Raw genomic sequence first — 26,878 nt, forward strand, 5'->3', positions numbered from 1 at the left:
TGGAAATTATGAATCCGCAATTTACAAGGACGAGGAAAAGGATGTTTTCAACCATTTTGAAGCTCGAATGAAAAGCGCATAATTAATCGGGTTTTTTACAGTGAACGTTTTTACATTGTTTTTTTTACTTCACTCTAAATAGGCACTGAATGGTATTTACATCAAGGTCAGTTAATAATATGTTTCTGAGAATCTGATAAATGGACCGACAGCCAGAGCTTTAGTGTTAGAACTGTTTAGTGAACTAGAAGTGCTATTGACAAGTTCAGAAGGACAGTACCTGGATATAGAGGGGAAAACATTAAATGAATATAAGTTACACTGGTCAATGTCTCACAGAGTCTTATTAGAAAAGAAGCATTGACCTTGTTAAGGAATAAATGTTAACAGCGTTTTCTTTTTTGGAAATGGGAAGCCGGAACGGTCGGGTGAGGATGCGGACTTGGGCACTGTTGCGCTCGGCGCTATTAGTGACACTCTTACTTGCCGAAACCTGTGAGGCCAGAAAGGTACGTGGTGGACGGACACAGCCTCGCCGCGCGCAGCCGGCCCCCTCATACCGGGACAGGACGGAGCCCATCGAGAGCTTTCCCTTGGATTTCACGGCGGTGGAGGGGAACATGGACAGTTTCATGACGCAAGTGAAGAATCTTGCTCAGTCGCTCTATCCTTGTTCTGCTCAAAAGCTCAACCAGGACATGAAGTTGCACTTTTTGGAGAACTCCTCGGTCACCTGCAACGACGGAACGCCGGCAGGGTACGTTTTTTTGTGCAAAAAACACGTGCCAACCCAGTGCCGTACTTGCAGTATGCTCCAGTTGTTAATTTAAAATACGCTTCGATTTCTTGGGTCACCCATGTGTCCACACCCGCGACCAATATCACCTAAATGTGCCATATTTTGTCAATTGTGATTTTTCACCGCAATCGAAATTTGTCCTCCGATTTTTACCCATCTGGGCAGTTAGAACACACACACACACACACACACACACACACACACACACACACACACACACACACACACACACACTAGTGATTACTAGTGTGCAGACCTATACCTTGTTATTGATGTCTATTAACAATTTATTTAATTTTTTGCATCAAATTTCAAGTTTCATATTTATGAAAAGTAGACTGATCGAGTATTCTAGTGTATTATTTATATAGGGTATTATGTTTTAGTTTAAACAAATATATAGTAGTAAACACATTAAAAGATTGCTACATGTTCCAGACGAGAAAATGTGTTTAAAAACTAACTAACAGTTATAAAAACAGGTCTAAGTGAAGTTTTTCGCTAGGCTTGTCAAACACAACAGGTGTCTACGCGCGCAACGGTGCGACTCGTTGCTTTCTCTCTAGCTTTACTCATGCACGTGATGGTCGTCGAGATTTCAAGTGCTGGTGAAACAGCGGGTAGAAAATGAGATGAAGGTAAAGTGAAGATTTCCTAATTTGGACGAAGTCATTCGACCAAGGCAGCAATTCACAGTCTGAGGGATTTCCCGTTTTAGAACGAAGCGAGGGAGACGTTGCGCGTGCTCCCAGGCATTCTTACTTATTCGCATCCGTTGGTTGCTTAAAATGAAGAGATCTACGCTCCTCTTCAGTAATACTCGCTTGACGTGTGGCAGGCCGTCCAGAGACCGCCAAAGCCAATTTGTGTATTCCGAAAATAGTCTGAGACATCCTCCTGTTTTTGAAACGACTGGTCGTGCGTGCCTCGTGGACGTGGACGTGCACGGTCCTGGTGGGCGCGTGGCGCGGGGTTTGGATGCACGCGCTTCAGAATCTTTCCTTACTATGGTGTTGACAACGTCTTCAGTGTTTCTCGCTTTTAATAACTCATTTAGTTCACTTCAAAAGTCGTGGTCAAACTGAACTGTGTGAGACAACACGCTATCGTTGAGGATAAATCTGTCTTCAGTATTGTTTAACTTCTCCGTTTATCCGTTTCTTGCATGACGTAACTGACATTGGTCTCGAATGACCGCGCAGCCTTTTTCATCAAGACATCAGCTTCTGTTCCCCAGAACAGTACAGTATCTTTGAAAAGGGCTTGCTGACAAATTCACTGTGTCATTGAGCACCTATTGCCTAGTCATTTAATACGCTGGAACCATGCATACATGCGTTTCTCCTTGTAGCAGTGCTGTTCAGCAGACCAGGACAGTCGTTAATTGTCTGGAATTAGCTGAGTGGCCAGACTGGTCTACAGCCAGAAGAGGGCACATGGGAAGGCACGCTGGCTCCTTACATGTGAAAGGCCCTGAGTTTACTTACCAAGGCCAGAGGCACATCAAAGGGATTCCACCACAGGAGACGCCGCCACACTTTATGTGAGGCAAAAACGTTGGTTTCAGTGCTGTCTGGCTGCCATACTGAGAGAGTAACACATACACACACATCCCCCACACACAAATACAAACATGGAAGCACTACACACACACACACACACACACACACACACACACACACACACACACACAGCTGTCTGGTGAGCATAATCAATGATCAAAGCAAGCTTATGAAGAACTTGTATATGTGAAGACATCTAAGAATCTGAGTTCATAGGGTTTGAACCCTATACCCAGACATTTTCCCCCTGCCTATCCCTCTGTTTTCTTTCTTTCACTCCCTCCATCCATTTCTACCCCTCTCATCCCTGAGGGGAAACACCTCCCCCCTCTGTATCTTTGAAGCAACGCATGTCCAAAGGATTAATTCTAGAGTGTCACCTTAGCTGCATCTCCGTGATAAAAGAGAGAAGAACAGGATGAAAGAAAGTGATACAACTGCAAGAAAGAGAGTGAACGAGTGTGATGCGTTTGTAAGAGCAGCGTTCTGTTGTTTGGCTGCGTAGCAACTCTTGGGGCCCTGAAATGGCTTCTAACAAAGACCCCTGTTCTCTGAGATCTTAGTTTAAGGTCTTACCCAAACATGGCCAGGGTTAGTCCTCCAATACAAATACCCACCTTATGTTCAGTAACACGATGAGCATTCTAACTACTTTATGAAGCCCAGAGCCCATGGTTTAATGTGAATGTTTGTACGATGAAGTAAGGTTGAAAGAACGTAGCCCATATTCTGAACGAAGCACTGAGTCACCTAAACCCAACTCGTGACTTAGCAATATAAAACTCCACATGATAGCCACACAAGATAAGTTAGAACCACAGAAACTCAACCATTTCTGTAATTCAGCTGCTTCTGCACTGTTCGTCGTGCATTACAATGTTTCCAATGCATATGCAAGTACAATGCATTGATATTTAGGAATCTCCCCCAGGGGCCAATCACAACCATAATCTGACAAACTTAGAGACTTGGAGAAAGGTCGTTTAAGTGTTCAGTTCACTGTTCAACTACCCATTGATAGACTGAATCTATATAGTGTGATGGGAAATTTGGAACAAAAGAAGCTGTCCGATGATACAGCATTTGTTCAAATTAAATAAAGATATCAAATAGCATGCTTGTTTATGATTCATAAACATGGGTCCCCACGTCTCGGGCCTGCTGTTACACCACTGATCTTAAATCAGTTTTTCACAAGCAACACAGCCATGGTTCAGGCCCTCGTGTAGGGCTTCTGACCTTCCGGTCTTAAAATAGCATTCCTGTAAGTGACCCAATACACTGTGTTCCATATCCACTCAGAGCTCATAAACACACACTCCATTGCACCCAGTCAGACTGAGCTTGTGTTTACTGTGGCCACAAAACACCTGATGCAAAACACCTTCTGAAGGCCTTTCGTGTTTTTAAAGGTTCCTCTTTTCAAGGAAAGACAATTGGAGAGTGTCTGTGTGTGTATATGTGTGTGCGTGTGTGTGCGGGGGGGGGGGGGGGGTGAGTGTGTGTGTGTGTGTGTGTGTGTGTGTGTGTGTGTGTGTGTGTGTGTGCGTGTGTGTGTGTTTGGGAGGGGGTAGTATGAATCGAATCAGTTTGGGCAATTTACCACCTGTTGTGAAGCCACTATAAGCAGTTCCCTAATACCGTAAGTAATAATAGTTTTCATAACTCTGAAATGGACAGCAAATAAAACAGGACGAGAGTGAAGGCTTTAGCAGGGAAATGAAAGCCAAATGTTTCACATTACTGAACAAAGGCAAAGGCTAGAAGCATGTGGGGTTTGGGGTTTGTGTTTTTTTAAGAGTTTGGTAATATGAAGCAATTGGCAGCTCTCAGTGTGTGAGGTTGAACTTGGCAGAGTTGCATGGACTCCACATGAAGGAGAAAATGACTTTGAAATAATCAAATATTATTGCTCTTCCACAAAGCTTATGTTTCAGGGAGAGGCAAAAATCACGACCACTGGCATTAAAGGGTTATGTCAATCAGTATATACAGGCATTGCCAAACACACACACACACACACACACACACACACACACACACACAGACACTCGCACATACTTTTCAACCAATGGAGAATGAGGTACATACATGATTTCGATGCCTGTTTATTAGTTCAGTAAGTTCAGATGGCACAGAGAATGACATTTGCCTGGTCCATGGTGATAATCCTGCTCTATGTCCCACAGTCCTTTTCATCATGAACAGCCTGGATAGTTGGGCTTCACGTTATGTTTAATGTCAGATGCTTTAATACCAGATATTCCCTACACAGTTACACATTTACCAGTTCCTTTGAGTTTTCATATTAATATGCCGTCATTACACCTCTATATCACAAAATCAGTCATTCACGTTTAGACTGAAATTCAGAATCAGAAGCCTATGATCAAAGTTACAAGGGAATTTTGTGCGCAGCTTGAGTCTCCTTCAGTTAGACTCCTGGAATTCGTTTCTGCATTTTGAGAGCTTCCATCATGTACAGTAACCAGTGTGTAACATTTCTGTGCAATCGCTTAAGGTGACACACTCAACGCTTCGATTTCAGTGGACCTTTACTCATTTCTCTCAAAAGAACCAAAGTAATTTTGCTTGGCCTTGGACCACACACACAGGTGAAGAAAGGCGGAAGAAAACATACCGTATTATCTTTCTTCTGGGCAGTTGTCATCACTGAGGGAGTGTGATGACATTACTGGAGTGCAGGATAACACTAGTTACACTTGCAAAACTCAGTGTCAGTCACAGTAACACTGCAATGGTCCTCAGAGACCTGATACGTGCATATGTGCATATATATATATATATATATATATACCATACTATATACATACAGTATATATAGTATAAATAGACATTTTCTTGTTTCAGCTACTACCTAAAGGAGTCCAAAGGAAGCAGGAGGTGGCTGGTGTTCTTGGAGGGTAAGTACATGTTCCCATTCTTGCCATTGTTGCTAAAGACATTCCAAGAAGGTTGTGAACCTTGCGTGAACATTGCGTGAATGTTGCCTGAAGGTTTGCAATGGTTTCCCAGGTGGGTGGTACTGCTTCAGCAAGCAGAACTGTGACACCAGGTATGACACCATGCGGAGGCTGATGAGCTCCAACAGGTGGCCTCCCACTCGTACAGGTAAGCTTGGTAGCTTCCCCTACTCCACCCTGCTCCACTCAGTATAGTAGGGTACCTCTGCTTAGTAGGGAACCTCTCTTTAGTAGTGTACCTCTGTTTAGTAGGGTACCTCTGTTTAGTAGGGCACCTCTCTTTAGTGAGGTACCTCTGTTTAGTAGTGTACCTCTGTTTAGTAGGGTATCTCTCTTTAGTGAGGTACCTCTGTTTAGTAGTGTACCTCTGTTTAGTAGGGAACCTCTCTTTAGTAGGGTACCTCTGTTTAGTAGGGCAACTCTCTTTAGTGGGGTACCTCTGTTTAGTAGTGTACCTCTCTTTAGTGGGGTACCTCTGTTTAGTAGGGTATCTCTGTTTAGTACTTTACCTCTCATTAGTGGGGTACCTCTGTTTAGTAGTGTACCTCTGTTTAGTAGGGTACCTCTCTTTAGTGGGGTACCTCTGTTTAGTACGGTACCTCTTTAGTGGGGTACCTCTGTTTAGTAGGGTACCTCTGTTTAGTACTTTACCTCTCTTTAGTGGGGTACCTCTGTTTAGTAGGGTACCTCTGTTCAGTAGGGTACCTCTCTTTAGTGGGGTACCTCTGTTTAGTCGGGTACCTATGTGTAGTAGGGTACCTCTGTTTAGTAGTGTACCTCTCTTTAGTGGGGTACCTCTGTTTAGTAGGGTACCTCTCTTTAGTGGGGTACCTTTGTTTAGTAGGGCTCCTCTGTTTAGTAGGGCTCCTCTGTTTAGTAGGGTACCTCTGTTTAGTAGAGCACCTCTCTTTAGTGGGGTATCTCTGTTTAGTAGGGTACCTCTCTTTAGTGGGATACCTCTGTTTAGTAGGGTACCTCTGTTTAGTACTTTACCTCTCTTTAGTGGGGTACCTCTGTTTAGTAGGTTACCTCTGTTTAGTAGGGAACCTCTCTTTAGTAGGGTACCTCTGTTTAGTAGGGCACCTCTCTTTAGTGGAGTACCTCTGTTTAGTAGTGTACCTCTCTTTAGTGGGGTACCTCTGTTTAGTACTTTACCTCTCTTTAGTGGGGTACCTCTGTTTAGTGTGGTACCTCTGTTTAGTAGTGTACCTCTCTTATAGTAGGGTACCTCTGTATAGTAGGGTACCTATGTGTAGTAGGGTACCTCTGCTTAGGAGGATATCTCTCTTTAGTAGGGTACCTCTGTTTAGTAGGGAATCTCTCTTTAGTAGGGTACCTCTGTTTAGTAGGGAACCTCTCTTTTGTAGGGTACCTCTGTTTAGTAGGGCACCTCTCTTTAGTGGGGTACCTCTGTTTAGTAGTGTACCTCTCTTTAGTGGGATACCTCTGTTTAGTGAGGTACCTCTGTTTAGTAGTGTACCTCTCTTTAGTGGGGTACCTCTGTATAGTAGGGTACCTATGTGTAGTAGGGTACCTCTGCTTAGGAGGGTATCTCTCTTTAGTAGGGTACCTCTGTGTAGTAGGGTACCTCTGTTTAGTAGTGTACCTCTTTTTAGTGGGGTACCTCTGTTTTGTGGGGTACTTCTGTAGAGCAGGATACCTCTGGTTAGTAGGGTTTAGTGTAGCTGATACTGTGTAACAAAGCACTCGGACTGTAACGAACCAGAGGGAGTATTATCACACAACATTTCTGGAATGTACTGCAAAATGGTAACACGAGGCCATCAGCGATGTGGCTCAATGAAGCAGTATGTCAGTAAAAGCTATTTTGCTTCAGAATAGAAAGCAGGCTGATTAGTGATTAGAGTTCTGATCCCTTTACATTGTGGTGTAGCTCATTGGCTCCCAGATCCAGGACAGTTGATCTGTTTGGTTTTCATGGTAGTTTTCCTGTTGGCCAAGCTCATTTACCCTCCATCAGCTCCTTGTTGAACTGGATTTTTGAGGAGCGAAAACACAGACGTGTTTAGCGTGGGATGCTCTGTGACTGGGAGATGTGTACAAGTTTGGGGACTTTAGGACTGAGATTGCATGTGGCAGATCCCAGTTTAAATGTTAATGTTGGGGGGCAAAAGATTATTTGGTTACTAGACTCTAAACCAGGACCACACCAGGAAAGGCAGTGCTGGAAAGCAGGAATTCTGTGTGGACTGTTTTTCCTTCTATAAGAAACTGCTACTCATAAGCACGCCATCACATCCATGGTGAGCTCTTTCAGAGCTGGCATAACTCATAAACATGTGGGGTGGATTTATCTTGGTAAAGTAATGTAGTAGTTCATATCTAGAGATGAGGCTTGTGGAGTAGACCATCTCACGTCATACTCTCACTACAAGCGCCACATTGTGTGTGTGTGTGTGTGTGTGTGTGTGTGTGTGTGTGTGTGTGTGTGTGTGCGTGTGTGTGTGTGTGTGTGTGTGTGTAAGAATCCAGGTTTGGTACACTGTGGTTTGAGGGTACAGCCACATTAGTGTGATTCACCAAACTAGTGTAATGGGTTGATATTCTTAAAAGTGAAAAAAAGAAAAATACTTTAAATGAGAAATGTTTGTTTTTCCAAAGAAATCGGCCAAGACACACTCTTTGTCTCTATCTCTCTCTCAGACACATATACATGTGCGCATGTGCACACACACACACACACACACCCACACACACACACACACACACACACAGACATGGTTAAGCTAACCCTTACTGTCAGGTACTCATTATGGTCAGGAGGCTTCCGCAGACCTTTTGAAATCTGAAACAGAGTGCATCCTATAAGCATTTGTTGTTTTGTTATTTTTGTTGGTGTTTCTGAGCATCTCTGCTTCGCGTTGTTGCCTGAGTGGAGAGAGAATTCACTGTTTCAAAATTCACTCAGAACGCAGCTTTCAGACGCCGTAGTTTAGTGAACTGTGATTAATGGTGCCATTCTGTGTGTGTGTGTGTGTGTGTGTGTGTGTGTGTGTGTGTGTGTGTGTGTGTGTGTGTGTGTGTGTGTGTATGTGTGTGTATGTGTATGCATGTTTCAGGTACTGGGATTCTGTCTCCTCAGCCAGAGGAAAACCCACACTGGTGGAATGCAAACATGGTGTAAGTATGCGGATCAGACTGCTCCGTACACACCCGCAGGTCTTTCCACATGCTCGCTGAATAAGAGCTCTCATAACACAGCCTGTACACCAACCCAGCTGCCATCGAACACAGATACAGAAGCCACCACACACACACACACACACACACACACACACACACACACACACACACACACACACACACACTCACACACACACACTCACACACACACACACACACACACACACACACACACACACACACACACACATCCATACACCCCACTTTGATATAGATGCTAGACCACACAAGTTCTGCAGATGACCCACACCACTGAAAAAGTGTATGTGGTGTGTATCAGTTTTTATCCGTAGGTGATCACGTCAGTAAATCAGAGGTGTGGTATAAGCCGTATTGTCGTGTCACTCCTCTGCCTACAGATTCATTCCGTACTGCTCCAGCGATGTGTGGAGTGGAGCGGCACCCAAGACGGAACAAAGTGAGTCACAAGGGACTCCTGTAGAATTTAGGATCCAGTTCAAGATTTTAACTTTAACATACAGAGCACTACACAACACAGCTCCTGTGTATGTCGCTGACCTGCTCCACCCCTACACTTCATCACGATCACTCAGGTCAAACAACCTGAGTTTACTGTCTGTGCCACGCTCATGTCTAAAGACTCGTGGAGACCGAGCGTTTAAGGTGGTTGCTCCAAAACTGTGGAACACACTTCCACCACATTTAAGATCAGCTGACTCTGTGGATACTTTTAAAAAACAGCTAAAGACTTTCCTTTTTACGCAGGTGTTTAGTTAGTGGTGGAGGTTGCAGCCGTTGACCTTGTGCACTGTATTTTATTTCTGTTTTATAGTGTGTGTTTTTGTGTTTTTATTTATTTTATTTTATTTTCCGTTGTAAAGCACATTGTGGCTTGTGCCTGTGAAAAGTGCTATATAAATGAATTTTACTTACTTACTTACAAGGCACAAGCATGCGTGTGTTTGTGTGTGTATGTGTGTGTGCATGCAAGCATATGTGTGTGTGTGTGTGTGTGTGTGTGTGTGTGTCCTGATTTCACTCAGCTGAATCTCCAACTCCCTCCATCTCTCTGTGCTTAGACCACTATGCCTTCATGGGTTCTCAGATCATTCAGGAGGTCATTAAGGCCCTGTTGACCAAAGGCCTGGACAATGCTAAAGTTCTTCTGCTAGCAGGGAGCAGGTCAGTGAGTCATTGAGTCATTTTTATTAATAGGATTTGTTGCGTTATATAAAATGTTTTTGGAAATCTCACTTGACACTTTTGTGTCTGCATTGTGTGTGTGTGTGTGGGTGGGTGTGTGCGTTTGCGTGCACTCGTACCAGTGCGGGAGGCACGGGCGTTCTGCTGAACGTGGACGGCGTGGCCGACCTGCTGAAGAGCTGGGGTCACGGGTCGGTCCAGGTGCGAGGACTGGCCGACTCTGGCTGGTTTCTGGACAACCAGCAGTTCGGCTGCAGCGAGTGTGTGGACACCATCAACTGCGCCCCCATCGAGGCCATTAAACGCGGTATCAGGTGAGGAGGTGGATCTGGAGAAGATTTACAAATGCTCTATGTGCAGTTAAGCTCCTCTATTACAGGCCTCCTGTCCGTCCCTGCATTCAGGTCGTCCACGGGGGGGCAGGTCATTTCATTTTGCTGCATTTATTTATATTCTAAAATAATTATATTGTTAAGGGTCTAGTACTAAGCAATTTTATTCGATTTTTCTTTTACTTTTTTCTTTTACCTGGTTTGGTAGCATTGATACAAAACACTTGCAAATAAACCATTTCTCAGAGAGAGTGGGAGAGAAATAACAGTGAAATCCTCCGTCTTTTCTCTGGGCTGCAGGTACTGGGGTAGTGTGGTACCTGAGCGCTGCAGACTGGCTCACACTGGAGAGGAATGGAACTGTTTCTTTGGCTATAAAGTCTACCCGTCTCTAAAAAGTAAGAGAGAAACAGCACCATCTACTGGTTAATGAAATTATTAAAATCTATATCGTCAGAGAGACACATTCTCTTATCCCCTCACTCCCTTATATTTCTCTCTCTCCCCGTCCCTCTCTGTTTTCTGTCTCTATCCGTCTCTCAGGTCCTGTATTTGTGGTCCAATGGTTGTTTGATGAAGCTCAGCTAACAGTAGATAACATTCATCTAACGGGACAGCCGGTGCAGGAGGGCCAGTGGCGTTACATCCAGAACCTGGGCAGTGAGCTCAGGAACACCCTGAAAGACGTCCCGTAAGCACTTCCACTTTGAACGGGTCTTCAAAAACAAAATCACGTGGAATTTTTTTTCAAAATGTATTTACCTGGAAAAATGTATGAGGTGATTGTGGAATGTAAGGGGCTCTATGAGCACATAGCCAGATGTTTATACGGTGAAGCCAGGTGCAGGATCCGTGTGAGCTCTCCAGCAGGTCTCGTGCTCCTCACACGTCTTAGGAACAAGCTGAGCTGAGTGTCACCTGCACTAGGTGTGCTGTGTTCCTCACCGTCGGCTCTGATTGGTCCTCATCTGTGCTGGGTTACCCGATATTGGTTGATCTGCCTTGATGTTTTCTGATAATGTTTTCAGTCTAAATTTGTAACGAGATAGTCAAACTCAGTATGCTGACTATAAGAAGCCCACACCTTTGGAAAGAAGCAGGTTCCCTTCCAGTTGTTGTCTTTTGTGTAGGTGAACGGTAGAATCTGATTGTTTCTTCTGTTGTGACTAACAGGGCCATGTTTGCTCCAGCGTGTCTATCACATGAGGTCATCACCAGGAAGTGAGTACTCCCCTCCCCTGCCTTTCTCCTTTATTCATTCCTCTTATGACATCACCTGATTTCTGATTGGTTCAATTCTCATCCCCCTCCCCCAGTTACTGGACGGACGTCCAGGTAAAGGGCACCTCTCTCCCTCGCGCCCTGCAGTGCTGGGACCGCAGCCTCCACAGCAGCCTCCGCCACCACGGCAACAGCAGCAGGGGCGGCGGCCTGCCCCGCCCACCACCCAGGAACTGCCCCCTGCATCTGATCGACAGCTGCCCGTGGCCCCACTGCAACCCCACGTGCCCCACCGTCCGTGACCAGCAGACGGGGAGGGAGATGAGCGCAGTGCAGTTCCTGACCCACATGGGCTTCGACGTACAGCGCATGGCCAAGCAGCAGGGAATGGACCCCAGCAAGCTACTGGGCATGCTCAATAGCGGCAGCTGAGCACACGTGGGCGGGGGGGGGGGGGGGGGGGTCACGTGCACAAACACACACGAGTTGGGCCACAGAACGGCTGCAGGAACTGGAGTTTGGCCGTTCCGTGGAGGACACAAACCACCTGGCTTAAAACCTTAAGTTGTAAACCAACAAGCATATATTTTTTTAAAGGATATGGATTTATTCAGATTATATTATTCAATTTACTTTTTACATTTCTTTGCTGAGGATACATGGACTGTTGTAACAGAATATGCAAAGTGTCCTAAAACATACATAATATATATTTGCATAGACAAATATATATATTATATGCATAATATTGATGATGCCTGAGACAACCGTCCAGCTCTCCTGAGTTCAATAAAGCTACTTGGAGGTAGTTTCACTGAAATGATAAGCTTCGCCCCCTGCTGGCGCCTTAGGCATATTACAGCAGAACCTGTTAAAGGTCCTTCCATTGTCTCTCACGTCCAGTTTATGGGTGTTTTTCAGGACACTGATATTGTTTTGTTTGTTATTTGGTAAATTGTAAAAGCAACCTTTAGTGAGGAAGGAGCTATATAACGTAAAGGATAATTATTCTCAAGCACTGCAATGTCAGGAGACAGCAAAGCGACCGTTAAGCCTGGTTACCGTGGCGCTACGATGCGGCGTCACTTTAGTCAAACTTTGCGCAGCACTTCCCCACCCGAGAGTTTGGCAGTAGAGAGCCTAACCGAACTGCTTTAAGGACTCGCCGGGCCAGATCTCCAAAGGGTGATCCAACCCGTGATCACGAGGGACTCCGAGAGGGCAGGAATGCCAGCACACACGGGCCTGTCGATCACCGAGCTGCCCAATCCATCAGTGCGAGAGACGAGCCCGTGTGGGGGCAACACAGTCCAAACACGCCTGGTGTTATCAGAGAACACAGAACCAGCCTTTAAACTCCACATTGTGTTTTGGAACATCTCTAAACGTAAGCTACATTAAGTCATCTATTTATTTTTAATGTGTAAATCATATTTATGAGTAACTGCGAGACAGAGAAGGGGTTATTTGTAAAGTGTATATACCATTTAAAACTTTCTTTGCTGTTTGGATCGCATGTCTTTGTAATAAATCTTAAGGTACAATATAATCACGGCAAAAAGGCCTTCAGTTTAATGTTTTCCACAATTTCATACATCTATAAATGTTTGTGCATCATAAAAGATTTCACTTTTGATAAACATTTTAATGTTGGAGTTTATTTAAAATGTATTATTAAAAACATACAAAATTATACTGCTACAGTACAAAAAAAGTTTGCAACGTTAAACAATAAAGTCATTTGTGCTTATTCATCTGGCCCTGTAATGTCTGAGAAAGAAAGTACATGTCATTACCCAATCCCACTTTTCACAGTCTGAAAGGAGCAGGTTCTTTATGGTAAACATAAATAACCTCAAATGCAGCCTAAATAAAATGACTATACCATAAATAAACATAGTATAAAAGCGTTTCCACGTTCTCAGAGGTGAAGTACCGGGAGCCGATATCTTCCGTGTTGTGCTGCTTTCTCCTACGGTTCTCACTTGAGGCTTTGTCCTGCTCATATTCTTTCAAGAATATAATGGCATTTCATATTAAAAGGCTTCTAAAAAGGTCTCTGCTAGAAGCATCGATCTGAAGTAGTTTTCAGTTTTCTGGAGTAGGTAAACTGGTTGTGTAGAGTTCCTCTGAAGGAACTTTGATAAAAATGTCCAGGTGAGGTCTGTGAGCTTTCCTCTACCTAAAGGATTTCTCAGTGCAGAGTTGTAGCACGGCCTGTAGATACACTGCAGATATATTTCTAGTGGACTGTTATATTGCTCAGGAACAGCAGGGGGCTCCACCTGCACCTCACTTTCAAAGGAACTGCTGAACCCTTGCAGAAGTCATGAGAAACTGGATTCCTGAAACAGAGACACACAGGTCAGAAGAACAGAAAACCATTCTAGCTTTAGTTTTAGAAAATGTTTTACTTTCCAAACTGTGTGTGTGTGTGTGTGTGTGTGTGTGTGTGTCTCTCAGATGATGTCTTGGACTTGAGGGGTTCTGGCAGCTCTGTAGGTGCTAATGGTTGTGGAAGTCCTACAGACCCACTTGTGGAGCGTTGGTCTTCAGACAGTCCTCTCCATGGCCAATCATATCATCGGTCAGTGTGTGTGTGTGTGTGTAGGACTAGCTAACCTCACTCATTGTCCTGGTGCGACGTGGTGAAGTTGGACGTCTCCGTTCATGAATTTCTTGTAATCTCATGATCAAAAACTTCTTGTCCTCCCCCTCCTGACCACAAGAATGTTGTGAATTATGACATTTATGAGCAGAGAGACAGGAAGGACATTTTCATTTACATTTTATGGCATCCAGAGCGACTTACATTTTTGATCTCATTTTTATATAAGTGAGCAATTGAGGGTTAAGGGCCTTGCTCAGGGGCACCTCAGTCATGGCGTCAGGTCTGGGAATCAAACCCACAACCCTCTGGTCACAAGACCAGTTCCCTAACCGCCAGGCCATGACTGCCCTATGACTCATGACTCATCACACCGGTTTTGCTGCCTGGACATTCAGAGTTCAACTGGCTAGCTTTTACCACCCCTAATGGCTGGTTTTCCATCAGTTGGCCTAATTAGCTAATGCTGTCTGACTGGTGTGGCATGACATAACGGAGCGCGTGCTCAGAGAGGGGCGCTCAGGTTGGACCTGCATTACATTTTCAATCTGCTCCTGTAGTAGCTCCACGATCTTCCGCTGCCCGTCCACCACTTGGCTGTGGAAGTAGATCACGATTCTTAAAGGAAAGAAACACAAAACGCACAACTCAGCTTCACTCACACCACTGATCACTCACACCGCACAACTGATCACTCACACCGCACAACTGATCACTCTTCTCACCACTTTTGTGTTTTGGTAGAGGCTCATATAGTAAGAGAGCGCAGTGGGCGTGTCCTGTATGACAGTGGGCGTGTCCTGTATGACAACCTCCGCAGGCCTGTGTTGGTCTTTTAATTACACCACCCTTCCCACACACAGCTTCTTGACCAAAACATGTTGTTTTAACATGCCATTAAAGTCTTAGCAGCCTGTTATCTGCCATTAATATTGCTATTGTTGTTTACTTATCTTAAACAACAACGATAATATTGTTGTTTGTATAATTACATAGTTTAGGGCTGTCACAACATCAGATTTTTAGTACGCGCGCGCGCGAGAGAGAGAGAGAGAGAGAAGAGAGAGAGAGAGAGAGAGAGAGAGAGAGAGAGAGAATGCTCTGACTCACAGGAACACGCCGGCAGCCAGGAAGAGGAAGAGAGGGTTCTCCACCAGGTAAGTATGAGCCCATCTCAGCCAGCTGAGCCTGGGGTTGGTGTCGGCCAGGTCCTTCATCCAGCTCTTCCCCGCCTGAAACATGGTGTTCAGACCTCGGAAGGGACCACAGCTGCCAGACGGCTTGATCCTGCTCCACAGGGACCAGAGGACCATGCAGGTACACGGGGGGATGGCAGGACGGATCGAAGGCAAGGAGACAAGTGTTGTGTTGGGCTATGGTGTGAGTGAGTGTGTGTGTGCTGGTGAATGAGGCGTGCGCTCACGTCCACATGGTGTAGGTGACGCTGACGGACGCTCCCAGGAATGAGGGGAAGCAGAGGAGGGTGATGAAGAAGGTCGTCATCTGACTCGCTCGCCAGGGCTTCCTGGGAGCCTGGCAGTTCATCATCAAACTCATCTGGAGGGAGGGAGGGAGGGAGGGGGAGAGAGAGAGAGATATGATCAAAAGCAAAACCTGAAAATGGAGCCAAAGGCGGACTCTCCTCTCTGATTAAAAGAGTGTGCGGTGCATGTGTGGGGTACCTCACCTTCTTCAGGTAGAACAGGAGAAGAAGTTTGATCACCTGCACTGCGGGCAGGACAGGAGCGAATAGCACGCCCAACCTGCACACAGACCCTGCAGGTCAGCACACAAAACACGAGTGCCCGGCCTAACCAATCAGGCCTCAGTTTTTGACTTATCCAATGCGCTTCATGGACTGAGGGGGGCATTGTGGGATATGGTGGTTACCAGGCTAGCGTCTGCCCGTAAATGAGCTCCAGAACGTTCCGTGCGATATCAAACACCGGCTTCCTCTTCTTCTTCAGCACCTTCTGGGTAAACAGCCTGCGGGGAGGGGCGAACATAGCTATTTGGACAAAACGATTGGCTGGAGCTGTAGAAACGTTGCTCGGCACTGCGCTCAGGGCGTCGTGCACTTTGAGGGCTGCGGTGCGGGAGGGGGCTCACCTCCAGAGGAACTCTCCGATTAAGGTGTCCAGCATGGTGAAGATGAAGTCCATCAGCAGGAATCGGTATAACTCCTGGCCCACGAAACTCTCCCAGCACTTATAAGAATACAGACACCCACCAAACAAACATAAACGTCCAGGCTCTATCCTGACACAGCGAACATCAGTGATTGGTTGATTGGTCTGCCCGTCACCTGCAGGCCCACGCTATCGGGCTGATCTGCCACCCGTCCCAGCCAATGAAAACACAGCACTCCGAGCACGCTCACTTTCAGCATCAGGTTCCTGAAGAAGACAAAGTGTGAGAACAGGGTCAAGAGACGGATCCTTCTGAACGCAGGAAGTTCTTGGGTCTAAGGAGACCCTCACCACACAGAAAACACAGCTACCTGAAGATGGCGACGTAGTTGCGCTTGCTGGGGGAGTCGTATTCCTCCATCCAGGCCACTGTGTTGAAGAAGCCCGGCACGAAGAGGTTAATGGAGGACACGACGGTTGGCAGAGCCAAGAGGCTGGCCTCCTTCAGCAGGAGGCCGTCCGAGCTCTCAGGGGTCTGAGAGGAGTTTGATTTGGAGCGTACGCGGTTCTGCAGGTCCTGGAGCAGATTGAGACATGGAGAGAGACACGGAGAGACAGACGTGCACAGAGAGGGGGGGGGGGGGGGGGGGGGGAGTATGAGAGTGAGAGAGACTTGGTGCTCATAATCTGAAGACAAAGGGCGGCATAAGAAACACTGGAATCCCAGAGAAGAATGGACATGCAGACCATGCCCTACACACATACGCGCACAACCACGCCCTACACACACAACCACGCCCTACACACACAACCACGCCCTACCCGCCTTCCACACTCCCAGTCGCCTACCTACTAACACTCCCATCTCATTATTTGCACCTGTTCCATGTTCCCTCTGCTGTATTTATACTATCTATCTAATGTTAAGAGATCTGTTCATTGTTTTGGCAACAGTTGTTAATTACAATTCATGCCAATTAGGCAGTTTGAATTTGAATCTGAAAGGGAGAGAGAGGGAGGAGGGAGAGAGAGAGAGAGAGAGGGAGAGGAGAGAGGTGACAACGGCAGAAAGCTTGAAGTTCAGGGGCTGAACCACAGATATTTGCTCTGACATGTCTAGAAAGCCTTTAGGGGCCAAACATGCACACACAGCTCTGAGGAATTCCGAGGTCCCTCCTCCAACACTAAGAACATTAACTGTTTAGTGTGAAGAAGGTCATGAGATCAGCCAGGTAAATGAGCAAACAGAGCGAGACTCCAGATAAGGATGTAGGTGATGTTTCTCCAGTATAGCCCAGCCGGTGGGGAGTGTGGGTGTGTCTGGTGTGTTTCACCTTGTGCATGTACTCAGAGAAGTAGAAGACGGCCAAGGCACACGTGATGGTGGTACCGACACAGATGAGCCACGCCAGAGCCTGTACAGACACGGTAGTCAGACACTGCAGCCACGACCACTTCACCTTCTTACGGTTCACCTCTGCCACCAGCTCCTACACACACACACACACACACACACACACACAAAGCGAGGAGGATAAATAAAAGTGACAAATCAATTAATCTAAATTGTTTTTCTGACAGGAATTACAATTTTATTACAATGTAATGCAAAATCCCTAGTACAACAGTATTCAGTACACTAAAGCCCAGTATCCAGTACACTAAAGCCCAGTATCCAGTACAACGATACACCATTATGTGCAGTTTTGGTTTTAGTAGTCAAGTCTCTGTCCACTCATCCGCTGTTGGCCGGATCATTTTCACCATATAACTATGTTCTTAGTGCAGCTCTACATTCTAATAACAGCTCTACTTTCTTCAACCAGGTCCATTTGGCACCAAGGATGCTTCTGCACTGCTGTCGTGGTTCATCATGGTTCATCGTGGTGGTGCGTCCAGGTGTTCCTTCATTTTGGACTTTTGCCCCTAGTTCTTTTGCCCTTTGTTTTCGGCTTTGCCCCGCCCTTGGTACAGCATCTTTCACCCTCGCGTTTGCCTTGTTACTCTGGGGTAATCTGCCCCAGGTATTTCCTGTTGTGTTCCGTGTATATAACTCGTCTTCGTTTCCACGTCTGGCACCTTCACCGTCGTCGTCTCCGTCACTGTTACAATATCATCTCCCCTTGCGTTTCTTTGCTCTCTGAACTCCTTTCGTGATCTGGTTCTCCTTCCTATTCCCTGTGATCACTGCTTGCATTACTTTGCTGTAATAGACTCCCTTGTTATTTCATGTTTTCCCCTTTAAACTTCTCCTGCACTTGCATCCTCCCTCATGCCTTGTTCAGGTCCTGGTCAGCAGCACTGTGGTCAGCAACTGACCAGTGGTGGACGGGGTCATGGGTGGCTGGGCTACATGCTGTTATTATACACTTAGACACATCAAGTAAAACAGCAAGGAGCGTGTAAGCAACAAGACTAGACAGTATCGGTGCATAAACACATTCAGTACTCTGTGTGTGTGTGTGTGTGTGTGTGTGTGTGTGTGTGTGTGTGTGTGTGTGTGTGTGTATAAATTTCGTACTTTGAGCTGGGTGGAGATATTCTCAGACTGCAGTTTAACTGAAGATTTCTTGATGACTTTAAAGTCCCAGGAGCAGAAGACTTTTATGGTCAGAAGACCTTTGGACCGGTCAACACGGAAACTCTGCCCAAAGGACTGGGACATGCTAGGAACACAGACAGGGTAATGTGTTTAACCGTATATTATAAGATTATTATATTCGTGTATATAACTGTATATTAGAATAATATTATATTAATGTGTAAAACTGTATATGCCTGATACTGGGCAGGTCTTAAGCTAATTTTACCTAAACAAAAGTATTGCAAGTGTTCAAGTGTCGTCCCCCCCCATGACTATATCCTGCACGTTCAGCCTGCCTTTTACACAGCTCACCTGTAGACGAGGATGATGCAGGTGATGAAAAAAGCCAATCCAATCGTGAAGAAGTAGGCCACAGGCATGTTATAAGAGAGGTGCGAACTCCAGGTCTGGTTGCTGGGCTTTAAGAGGGTGTTACTGTAGTAGCCATAGTACAGCAACGATTTCGAGAAATAGCCCTGAGTGAGAGAGGAAAAATATAGATACGGTGTTAAATACTGTAAAAATCAATACAGAGATAAATCATTACATATAAATGCACAAGGAAACATTTGAAGGACCCGTTTTCTCAAAAATGAAAAAAAAAGACCAAAACTACTTTTCACAGCATATAGCCTATTAAGTATTTCATATATTTAAAAGATTTAAATATTTATTAAATAAACAGTGTAGGGCCTCTACCCTGTTTAAGCGGAGAAGAAACCTTACCGCCCCTGTGAGCAGCTCCAGACCAAAGTGCACTGTGGAAGTCTCATTCAGCACGGGGGCCTGCACCGCCTGAGGGACCACCACAAACACGCCGGTCACCAGCAGCAGGAACACGTTGAAGAAGAGGAGGGTCCTGAGGAAGACGAAGTAGGAGAGGACGCCTGTGCCGAAGCGGCCGCTGACCCTCTTCAGGGCCGTTTGCCAGAGCTGCAGTGCGGAGATGAAGGAGAGCCAACTGTACCAGCCATTCCTCAGAGTCTGAGGGAGAGAGAGAGAGAGAGAGAGAGAGAGAGAGAGAGAGAGAGAGAGAGGGAGAGAGAGAGAGAGAATTAAAAAAATGACACAAAGACACAAAACAACACAGAGAGGATTACAGTTGAACGAAGACCAGCACTCTTGAGCCAAAATGATTCCTGACTCGTGTTTATGGTCAATTAAGAGCTCTGGCTTACTCCAAGGAACCCATTAAGTACACTACACCTCTGAGAGTCCGACAGGCTTTCAGAAGAAAGGAGGCCTGGGGTGAATGAATGGAACAGTAAAAGCATCCACTTTGCCAGAACCTCAGAGCTCCCTTCTGGTATTAATTAGTGAGTGGGTGAGGGTTGCTGTAATATAGGTGCTGTAATGATGAGACTCACAATGATGATGTTATACTTGAACTGGCTACAGCAGGGAATCTCAGAGAGAGATGGAGAATAGATGGTTGTGTAAGCCAGGCGCCTGCAGGGTAGAATGGAGTTCACAGAACCATCACACCCAAACACTCAATCAGAACCACACAAACAGACTCATTATTATGCCTTTATCGTTACATTAACCTTCACATCCATACAAACTAAATGACTCTTACACCCAAATTCACCTTCGTACACTTACATGGACCATTTAACCAACACTAACAATTACAGGAACAGTTTACAGTAACCAACAATCACAGTACGGATTACGTACGGATTACGGAACAAACTTCTTGTTAGCAAAACCAGGTAAACACGAGCTTTAGAGTCATTGACTGCACTGTCTAAACGTACACATTATGTTTTCATGGTCCTGTTTTTCCATCAAAAATTATACTCAAATGCAGGGGTTTACAAGAAAGTACAAGACAAGAGTGTGTGTGGTTATTACAGAGAAAACCGGAGAACTTGAGAACATTTTTATGGTCAGAGGACCTTCAGAACTTGGCAGCCATCCTTGTCCAAAGGGACTTACAGGCACTTTGTAGTCTCTATCAAATACATGTCCTCATGACTGGCTTGCTTATGTACGTCTGCCTCCTGGAAGACCAGAGATCACGGCCACAGTCACTGCCCTCTACAATCACCTCGAATGTTGTCAAAACTGGGGCGAGACTGCTGGGCTTTCAGGAATGTGCCCACTGAGCAGGAACAGAGGAACGTCCCATGAAGGGAGGGGACGCATGATTGGAGGAGAGGGACGTGTGATGGGAGGAGATGGACATGAAGGAGACATGGGAGCAGCACAGCATTCACCATCTGGACGATCCGGGTTAGCAGCTCCGCACCTGGGTCTGAAGACTTGGTATGGTTGTTGTTCTCTGCCTTTGGTGCAGCAGGAACTGAAGGTCTGGCTCTGGGAATTTCTTTACATTTGGGTATTTGTGGGTCAAAGACAGTGGCTGTGTCCTTGTGGTCAGAATTGAGGTTTTTTTTTGGGGGGGGGGGGGGGGGACCATTAAGGACAACAATAAGGAATGAAGTGCTTGTGTGTGGAAGTAAATACCTCAGCTCTCTCTTCTCCGCCAGATTCAGCGGGATGGCCTTGAGCATGCGCTCACGGTCGCCCACAGACAGGTTCTGCAGGTTATTTATGAGCCGGTCCCTCTTACTCTCTACAAACACGCAGACGAACACATAAACGCACATTCAGATGAATTGTTCACACTCTCTGATCAATATAGTCAATAAATTGTCTCTGCGTGAGTCAGAGCCGTCACGCAGGCCCGGGACCCTCACCCTCCGCCTCGAAGCGGGCCGAGTCGGTCTGCATGCGGTAGCCACAGATGCTGGGCCGTCCGGAGCGGGAGAAGGAGTGGATCGCGGGCCGCTGGCTCTGGCGCCGTCTGCACAGTTGCATGGTGCGGTTGTAGCACTGGGAGAGGATGGCACCCTGGCTACGCCCTGCAGAGGGGGGGAGGGGGAGGGAGGGAGGGAGGGAGAGAGAGAGAGAGAGAAAAGAACAGGGCTCTAAAGTCCAGACACTCCAGTTGAAAAGACTCCATTATTTATGATGCCCAGTATTCAGTAGTGTTTCACTTTTCTGGATGTTAGGAATTCCTACAAATAGAACGCGCACACACACACACTGACCAATTGTGCGGCTGGGCATGGAGGAGAGAACTTTGAGAGTGTCTGAAGACCAGCGCTCCACAAAAGGGTCTGTAGGACTTCCACAACCATCAGCACCTACGGAGTTGCCAGAACCCCTCAAGTCCAAAAAGTCATCTGAGACACACACAGACATACACGGTCATGAATGCATGCAAATTTCAAAGAATCAGAGTGTGTGCACGTATGCTCTGTGTATGTGGTCAGAAAATGACTATTATGAAGGGATGAAGGATGGGTAGAGAGACTGTATGAGGTTACCAAGGAAAAAAAACCTGCACTGTAAGTACACTCTTGTCACTTCTCTTTATCCTCTCCCCTGGCACATGTGTGTATGTGTGTGTATGTGGTGTGTGTGTGTGTACCTCTGGACTCCTCTTCTATCTCTACTGGAGACATCTCAATGGCCTCTTTATAGCTGTTCAGGTCTTGACTCTGTTCCTGGATAAGCTGGCAAAAGGAATCATGAACCCCTTCTTCATCCGCAGGACTTCTAAAACACAAACACAAACAAAACACACACAACACAAATGTCAATATGGCCTGTTCAGTACAGGTGCACCACAATGAACATATCTTTCCATGAGACAGCACACCGCTTAAACTAACTACTGCTAGTACTAGGCCCGTTACATCTCCAGTTACGCAAGTGTGTCTGGGGTGTGTGTGTGTTTGTGTGTGTGTGTGGAAGATGAGGGTGACTGAGTTTCTTTTCAACTGCAGTGACACAACTCCATCTCAGAAATCCAAAACTGAAGGAAGTGACTTGACTTGCACATGATGTCACCGTGTCAGCAGTCACATGTCATTTGGTGTTGACCATGACACAAACAGCTGGGCGAAACAAAGGACCCTGTCTCCTGCTGCCCCGGGGGGGGGGGGGGGGGGGGGGGGCTGTGCCTCAACTTCTGCCCCAGAGAACACAGAGGAGTAGGGACACTTGCGGCAACGGAGCAACCCTGCCTCCGCACCGGCCCTCGACCCACAATGCACCATCTCACAACAGGAAGAGGAGGAGAGAACGAGAGAGGAAGCGTGGAGGAGCATGTCTCCCTCATGAAAGGAGGGAGCCTCAGACACCGAGGAGAGAGGAGTACTTACTCAAGTGTATCCCCCATGAAGAAGGCGTCCGCGTCCATATTTGCTCCATGGGCCGCCATCTCCCCTCCCCCCCCAGGGCCGAGGGTTCCGTCTGCCGCCCTCACTCAAGAACCGTTGACACGAAGAAGCAGAGTACTTCTGATACGCACCCACGTCCTGTCATACTGTTTCAACAATCCTGAGAGAGAGAGAGAGAGAGAGAGGGAGAGAGGGAGAGGGGCTAGTTGCTCTGCTATGTTGCGACATGCCTGTCAGGTTCTGACTGTGTAAATACCTACACACCCCCACTTCTGCAGAAACAAGAAAGAGCATGAAAGAATGTCAAATGCCACCCACAACACACCACCACCACCACGCCACAGTTTAGAACGACAGCTTCTGACTTTCTTTTCCCAAACCAGCATTTCACACATTCAGAAGGATTGTTCTGACTAGAATACGAGTTGGTTTCTGCAGAAACTAAAGTTACGCATGTGGCAAACAAGACGTTTCTTTGACAACAACGTGGATACAGCGAGGATTAAAGGAGAAGCCGCCGGTCACGTCCCGGTGCGTCAGGGAAGAGCCCGCACCATGCTGTGATTCCGGAAAGGACACAACAATGCAGAGATTTCCTGCTAAACCACGCCCACTTCAGACGTTATGAGACCCTGAATAATTGGGCAGAACTGATCTGAGGTCAGCTCTGAGCACCACTACATTCAGACTTCAGCATGCTTCATCAGTCTTCGCCACGTCTGACGAGTTCACCATCACCGCTCCATGTCAAACCAGAAATATAGGGCTGGAACGCAACTTGATATGACTGATCGTTCAGAAAACAAAAGTAATATTTAGGGAAAACACCAAATATCAAGGTAAAGATCTATTGTATAAGACATGAGATTAATTTAGCAATGAACAACATGCACCAGATCAGAAACAGGCACATCTTAACAGCAAACAAAACCACCAGTAAGTGGGGTACCTGTACACCACATTTAAAGTGAAACTACAAAAGTCATTTCTGTCAACTGCCTGGCCTACTAAGCCTAAAAGGGATCATCCAATACTGCAATAAAATAACTGCAGAGATGCACAAATAAATGTGTGGAAAGAGGTGATCTCTAGAGCTCTGTGCGCGTGTACGTAAGAGGAGGTAGCACACACACTGATGACGTCATCTGAGGCTTGTGGCCAGAAGTTATTGGAAACATTAGGGAGGAAGAGAAATGTGACCGTCCTTATAGAAAACATGAGAGTGCCTGCATTTCTGTGCAGCTCTGTCAAAGGCGTCTAATGTGCTTCTCTGTTTCTGTGCTGTGGTAGTGGGATTGCCTCATTCATGGTGTGTGTGTGAGTGTGTGAAACTCATTGTTTTACAGTCGGGGGGGGGGGGACTAAAGAGTGACTGACCAAGAGAGAAAAGGACAGGGAGACAGAGAGAGTGAGATGGAGTGAGATGAGGCCCTCTCCATCTTATCAGAGTGCCTCTATGAGAAAAAGGCTGACTTCAGCATTCTGGTTTGACCATGTGCACCCAACAGTCCCTGAAACCTCGCCTCTGTCTGTATTCCCACACTCATCGAATAACAGTCTCTCTCTCTCTCTCTCACACACACACACACACACACACACACACACACACACACACACACACACACACACACCTGTTCCTGTCATCCTCGCTGTTCCTGCAACTGTAGATATCATACAAGTTTTTTTCATGCAGAAAATGACAATTAGTGTGACTAAAACGAATCTTAAACCCTGAACCAAACATAATATGATCCAACCAACACAATTCCTTGCTTTCCTCATTACTGGAAATGGCTGTTGTGGTGTCCTTAAATATGGAAAATGACAACAGTCCTTCACTACTGGACTAAACCTTAGTGTGAATTATCCAACAGTCCTTCACTGCTGGACTAAACCTTAGTGTGAATTATCCAACAGTCCTTCACTACTGGACTAAACCTTGGTGTGAATTATCCAACAGTCCTTCACTACTGGACTAAACCTTAGTGTGAATTATCCAAAAGTCATTCACTACTGGTCTAAACCTTAGTGTGAATTATCCAACAGTCCTTCACTGCTGGACTAAACCTTAGTGTGAATTATCCAACAGTCCTTCACTGCTGGACTAAACCTTGGTGTGAATTATCCAACAGTCCTTCACTGCTGGACTAAACCTTGGTGTGAATTATCCAACAGTCCTTCACTGCTGGACTAAACCTTAGTGTGAATTATCCAACAGTCCTTCACTGCTGGACTAAACCTTAATGTGAATTATCCAACAGTCCTTCACTGCTGGACTAAACCTTAATGTGAATTATCCAACAGTCCTTCACTGCTGGACTAAACCTTAGTGTGAATTATCCAACAGTCCTTCACTGCTGGACTAAACCTTAGTGTGAATTATCTAAAAGTCCTTCACTACTGGACTAAACCTTGGTGTGAATTATCCAACAGTCCTTCACTACTGGACTAAACCTTAGTGTGAATTATCCAACAGTCCTTCACTACTGGACTAAACCTTAGTGTGAATTATCCAACAGTCCTTCACTACTGGACTAAACCTTAGTGTGAATTATCTAACAGTCATTCACTGCTGGACTAAACCTTAGTGTGTATTATCTAAAAGTCCTTCACTGCTGGACTAAACCTTAGTGTGTATTGTGCAGGGCTGCAAGCTGCTCAACCTTTTTGTTCAGAAGAACAGAAGATGCCCAAAAGCTGCCAAAAACAAGGTCATGACATGCCACAGACTTCCAGATATTTCCCATAGGAAGCCAAACTAAACAAAACAAAATAGAACAAAGAAAGAAAGAAACCAAACATCTAAAGCATTTCATCATTGGCTGTCGCATTTAAATGGTTTAAATCTAAAACCTTGCAATAAGGAGCCCATGCTTGCAGAAGACATGCACAGCGAGACCATGTCTAGACAGAGGAACTTAATGGACCCAAAGAGCCGAAAGAGCTGGCGTTTAGAGCTTTAAGAACATTAGAAATTAAGGAAACACACACACACACACACACACACACACACACACACACACACACACACACACACACAGAGGTTGCAGCAGTGGCCAAAGATGTTTAAAATCCAGACATCACTATGGAAACCTCTAAAGTCGAGCTACATCAGTCGAGCTACAAAAAGCCAAAACAATGCACCAAACTGACATGACAAACATAAATAGCTCCTCCTACTCAAATCATTTAATTTTGCCCTTACCTTAGATAATAATTTGTTCCAAGGTTGACCCAAATGTCAGGAAGAAGTTTTTATATAGGCGTTTAAAGTTACATAGTAAAACCATACACAAGGACATATGATTTGGAGTTCCGTGAGTTATTTCACATGAACTCTCCCTTACTTAAACTCACCCATCGCCTCCGGGCATCGTGTGAGTGTCCCCTGTCAACCGTTTTCAAAATTAAAGAGCCTTCCTGCAGTCATACGAGTGCTGCGATAGCCGACCTTAACAATGTACGGATGGGGGTGGGGAACAGACTTTACGGATTTCACGGAGTTAAAGTCCCCCCCCCCCTCCGACCCAATCTCCGGGTTGACCGCCACTGTAACTCGCCTGTCCTGCTAAATGACCGACTGGTCACCGTGTTCGTCATTTTCCAAAATCCGTTTTCCACTTCGTCGGATCCGACAGAACATGTCAGTGTAGAGTAAACCCAATAAAGTTGAACGTTTTCCTAAACCTATGTTTCGTCAATTTCATTATGGTTTTGTTAATTGTAGCAAAAAACTCAAATCTGACATTATAAATAAAACAGACTGTACTTACCCAAGTTCATTCATGTTGGTATTAACACAGGCGCCGCTGCTGAACTGGCCTCGGTAATCGGGCTACATTGTGTGTACTTTAGCAGAGCGGACTTTCGTTTCACGGGGGAGGAAGGTCTTTAACAAACAGAACAATGTACAAAAATACGTCTTAACTTGCTTTCCACTTAAAAGACAAAAAGCATTTATGAAAAGACATATTTAGTCGGTTGCCTCTCGTGTTCATACTAAACCCTAATAAACACCACAATTAACTTTTAAAGTCTCAAAACAGTGGTACAGTCCCATTCGTTGTTAAGAATTAAGTGACGTTTGATTGACGA

General features: G+C 45.7%; 2 protein-coding genes across 8 annotated transcripts in view; one reads left to right on the forward strand and one right to left on the reverse strand.

Moving 5' to 3' along the window:
* notum1b (notum, palmitoleoyl-protein carboxylesterase b) lies at positions 1 to 13,126 on the forward strand. Of its 2 annotated transcripts, XM_077023566.1 has the most exons (12): positions 1 to 166; positions 416 to 757; positions 5,233 to 5,285; positions 5,398 to 5,493; positions 8,426 to 8,486; positions 8,909 to 8,967; positions 9,590 to 9,692; positions 9,836 to 10,027; positions 10,346 to 10,443; positions 10,589 to 10,736; positions 11,219 to 11,266; positions 11,362 to 13,126. In XM_077023566.1, exons 1-12 carry the CDS (start codon positions 150 to 152, stop codon positions 11,696 to 11,698), a joined length of 1,554 nt encoding a protein of 517 aa, XP_076879681.1. In that variant the 5' UTR covers positions 1 to 149; the 3' UTR covers positions 11,699 to 13,126. The 2 variants fall into 2 exon arrangements, with proteins under 2 accessions (XP_076879681.1, XP_076879680.1); XM_077023565.1 differs by having other exon boundaries at positions 5 to 757.
* Positions 12,905 to 26,878, reverse strand: part of tmc6b (transmembrane channel-like 6b) — a 15,037-nt gene continuing 1,063 nt past the window's right edge. For 2 of the 6 annotated variants that reach the window (XM_077023553.1, XM_077023555.1), the window contains exons 2-22: positions 26,557 to 26,672; positions 22,766 to 22,943; positions 22,030 to 22,157; positions 21,647 to 21,781; positions 21,293 to 21,457; positions 21,060 to 21,168; positions 19,955 to 20,036; positions 19,314 to 19,571; positions 18,900 to 19,063; positions 18,525 to 18,669; positions 17,338 to 17,493; positions 16,375 to 16,580; positions 16,180 to 16,270; positions 15,984 to 16,081; positions 15,765 to 15,860; positions 15,562 to 15,637; positions 15,298 to 15,431; positions 14,985 to 15,161; positions 14,414 to 14,492; positions 13,889 to 13,984; positions 12,905 to 13,611 (exon numbers count right to left, since the gene is read on the reverse strand). In XM_077023553.1, the coding sequence (XP_076879668.1) occupies positions 13,594 to 13,611; positions 13,889 to 13,984; positions 14,414 to 14,492; positions 14,985 to 15,161; positions 15,298 to 15,431; positions 15,562 to 15,637; positions 15,765 to 15,860; positions 15,984 to 16,081; positions 16,180 to 16,270; positions 16,375 to 16,580; positions 17,338 to 17,493; positions 18,525 to 18,669; positions 18,900 to 19,063; positions 19,314 to 19,571; positions 19,955 to 20,036; positions 21,060 to 21,168; positions 21,293 to 21,457; positions 21,647 to 21,781; positions 22,030 to 22,157; positions 22,766 to 22,824 (2,472 nt within the window). In that variant the 5' untranslated portion in view covers positions 22,825 to 22,943; positions 26,557 to 26,672 and the 3' untranslated portion in view covers positions 12,905 to 13,593. Of the gene's footprint in view, positions 13,612 to 13,888; positions 13,985 to 14,413; positions 14,493 to 14,984; positions 15,162 to 15,297; positions 15,432 to 15,561; positions 15,638 to 15,764; positions 15,861 to 15,983; positions 16,082 to 16,179; positions 16,271 to 16,374; positions 16,581 to 17,337; positions 17,494 to 18,524; positions 18,670 to 18,899; positions 19,064 to 19,313; positions 19,572 to 19,954; positions 20,037 to 21,059; positions 21,169 to 21,292; positions 21,458 to 21,646; positions 21,782 to 22,029; positions 22,158 to 22,765; positions 22,944 to 25,636; positions 25,927 to 25,988; positions 26,111 to 26,140; positions 26,471 to 26,556; positions 26,786 to 26,878 lie in introns of those variants that run through there. The other 4 variants (XM_077023554.1, XM_077023556.1, XM_077023557.1 and 1 more) reach the window with 4 other exon arrangements.

The sequence above is a fragment of the Brachyhypopomus gauderio genome, chromosome 12, assembly GCF_052324685.1.
Source record: "Brachyhypopomus gauderio isolate BG-103 chromosome 12, BGAUD_0.2, whole genome shotgun sequence".
NCBI lineage: Eukaryota > Metazoa > Chordata > Actinopteri > Gymnotiformes > Hypopomidae > Brachyhypopomus > Brachyhypopomus gauderio.

Bases quoted from the DNA above. Each gene is read 5' to 3' on its own strand.
- notum1b (XM_077023565.1), top strand. From the start codon at position 381: ATGTTAACAGCGTTTTCTTTTTTGGAAATGGGAAGCCGGAACGGTCGG. The intron at 5,494-8,425 runs GTAAGCTTGGTA...TGCATGTTTCAG, and splicing joins GTGGCCTCCCACTCGTACAG to GTACTGGGATTCTGTCTCCT. The intron at 10,737-11,218 runs GTAAGCACTTCC...TGTGACTAACAG, and splicing joins AACACCCTGAAAGACGTCCC to GGCCATGTTTGCTCCAGCGT.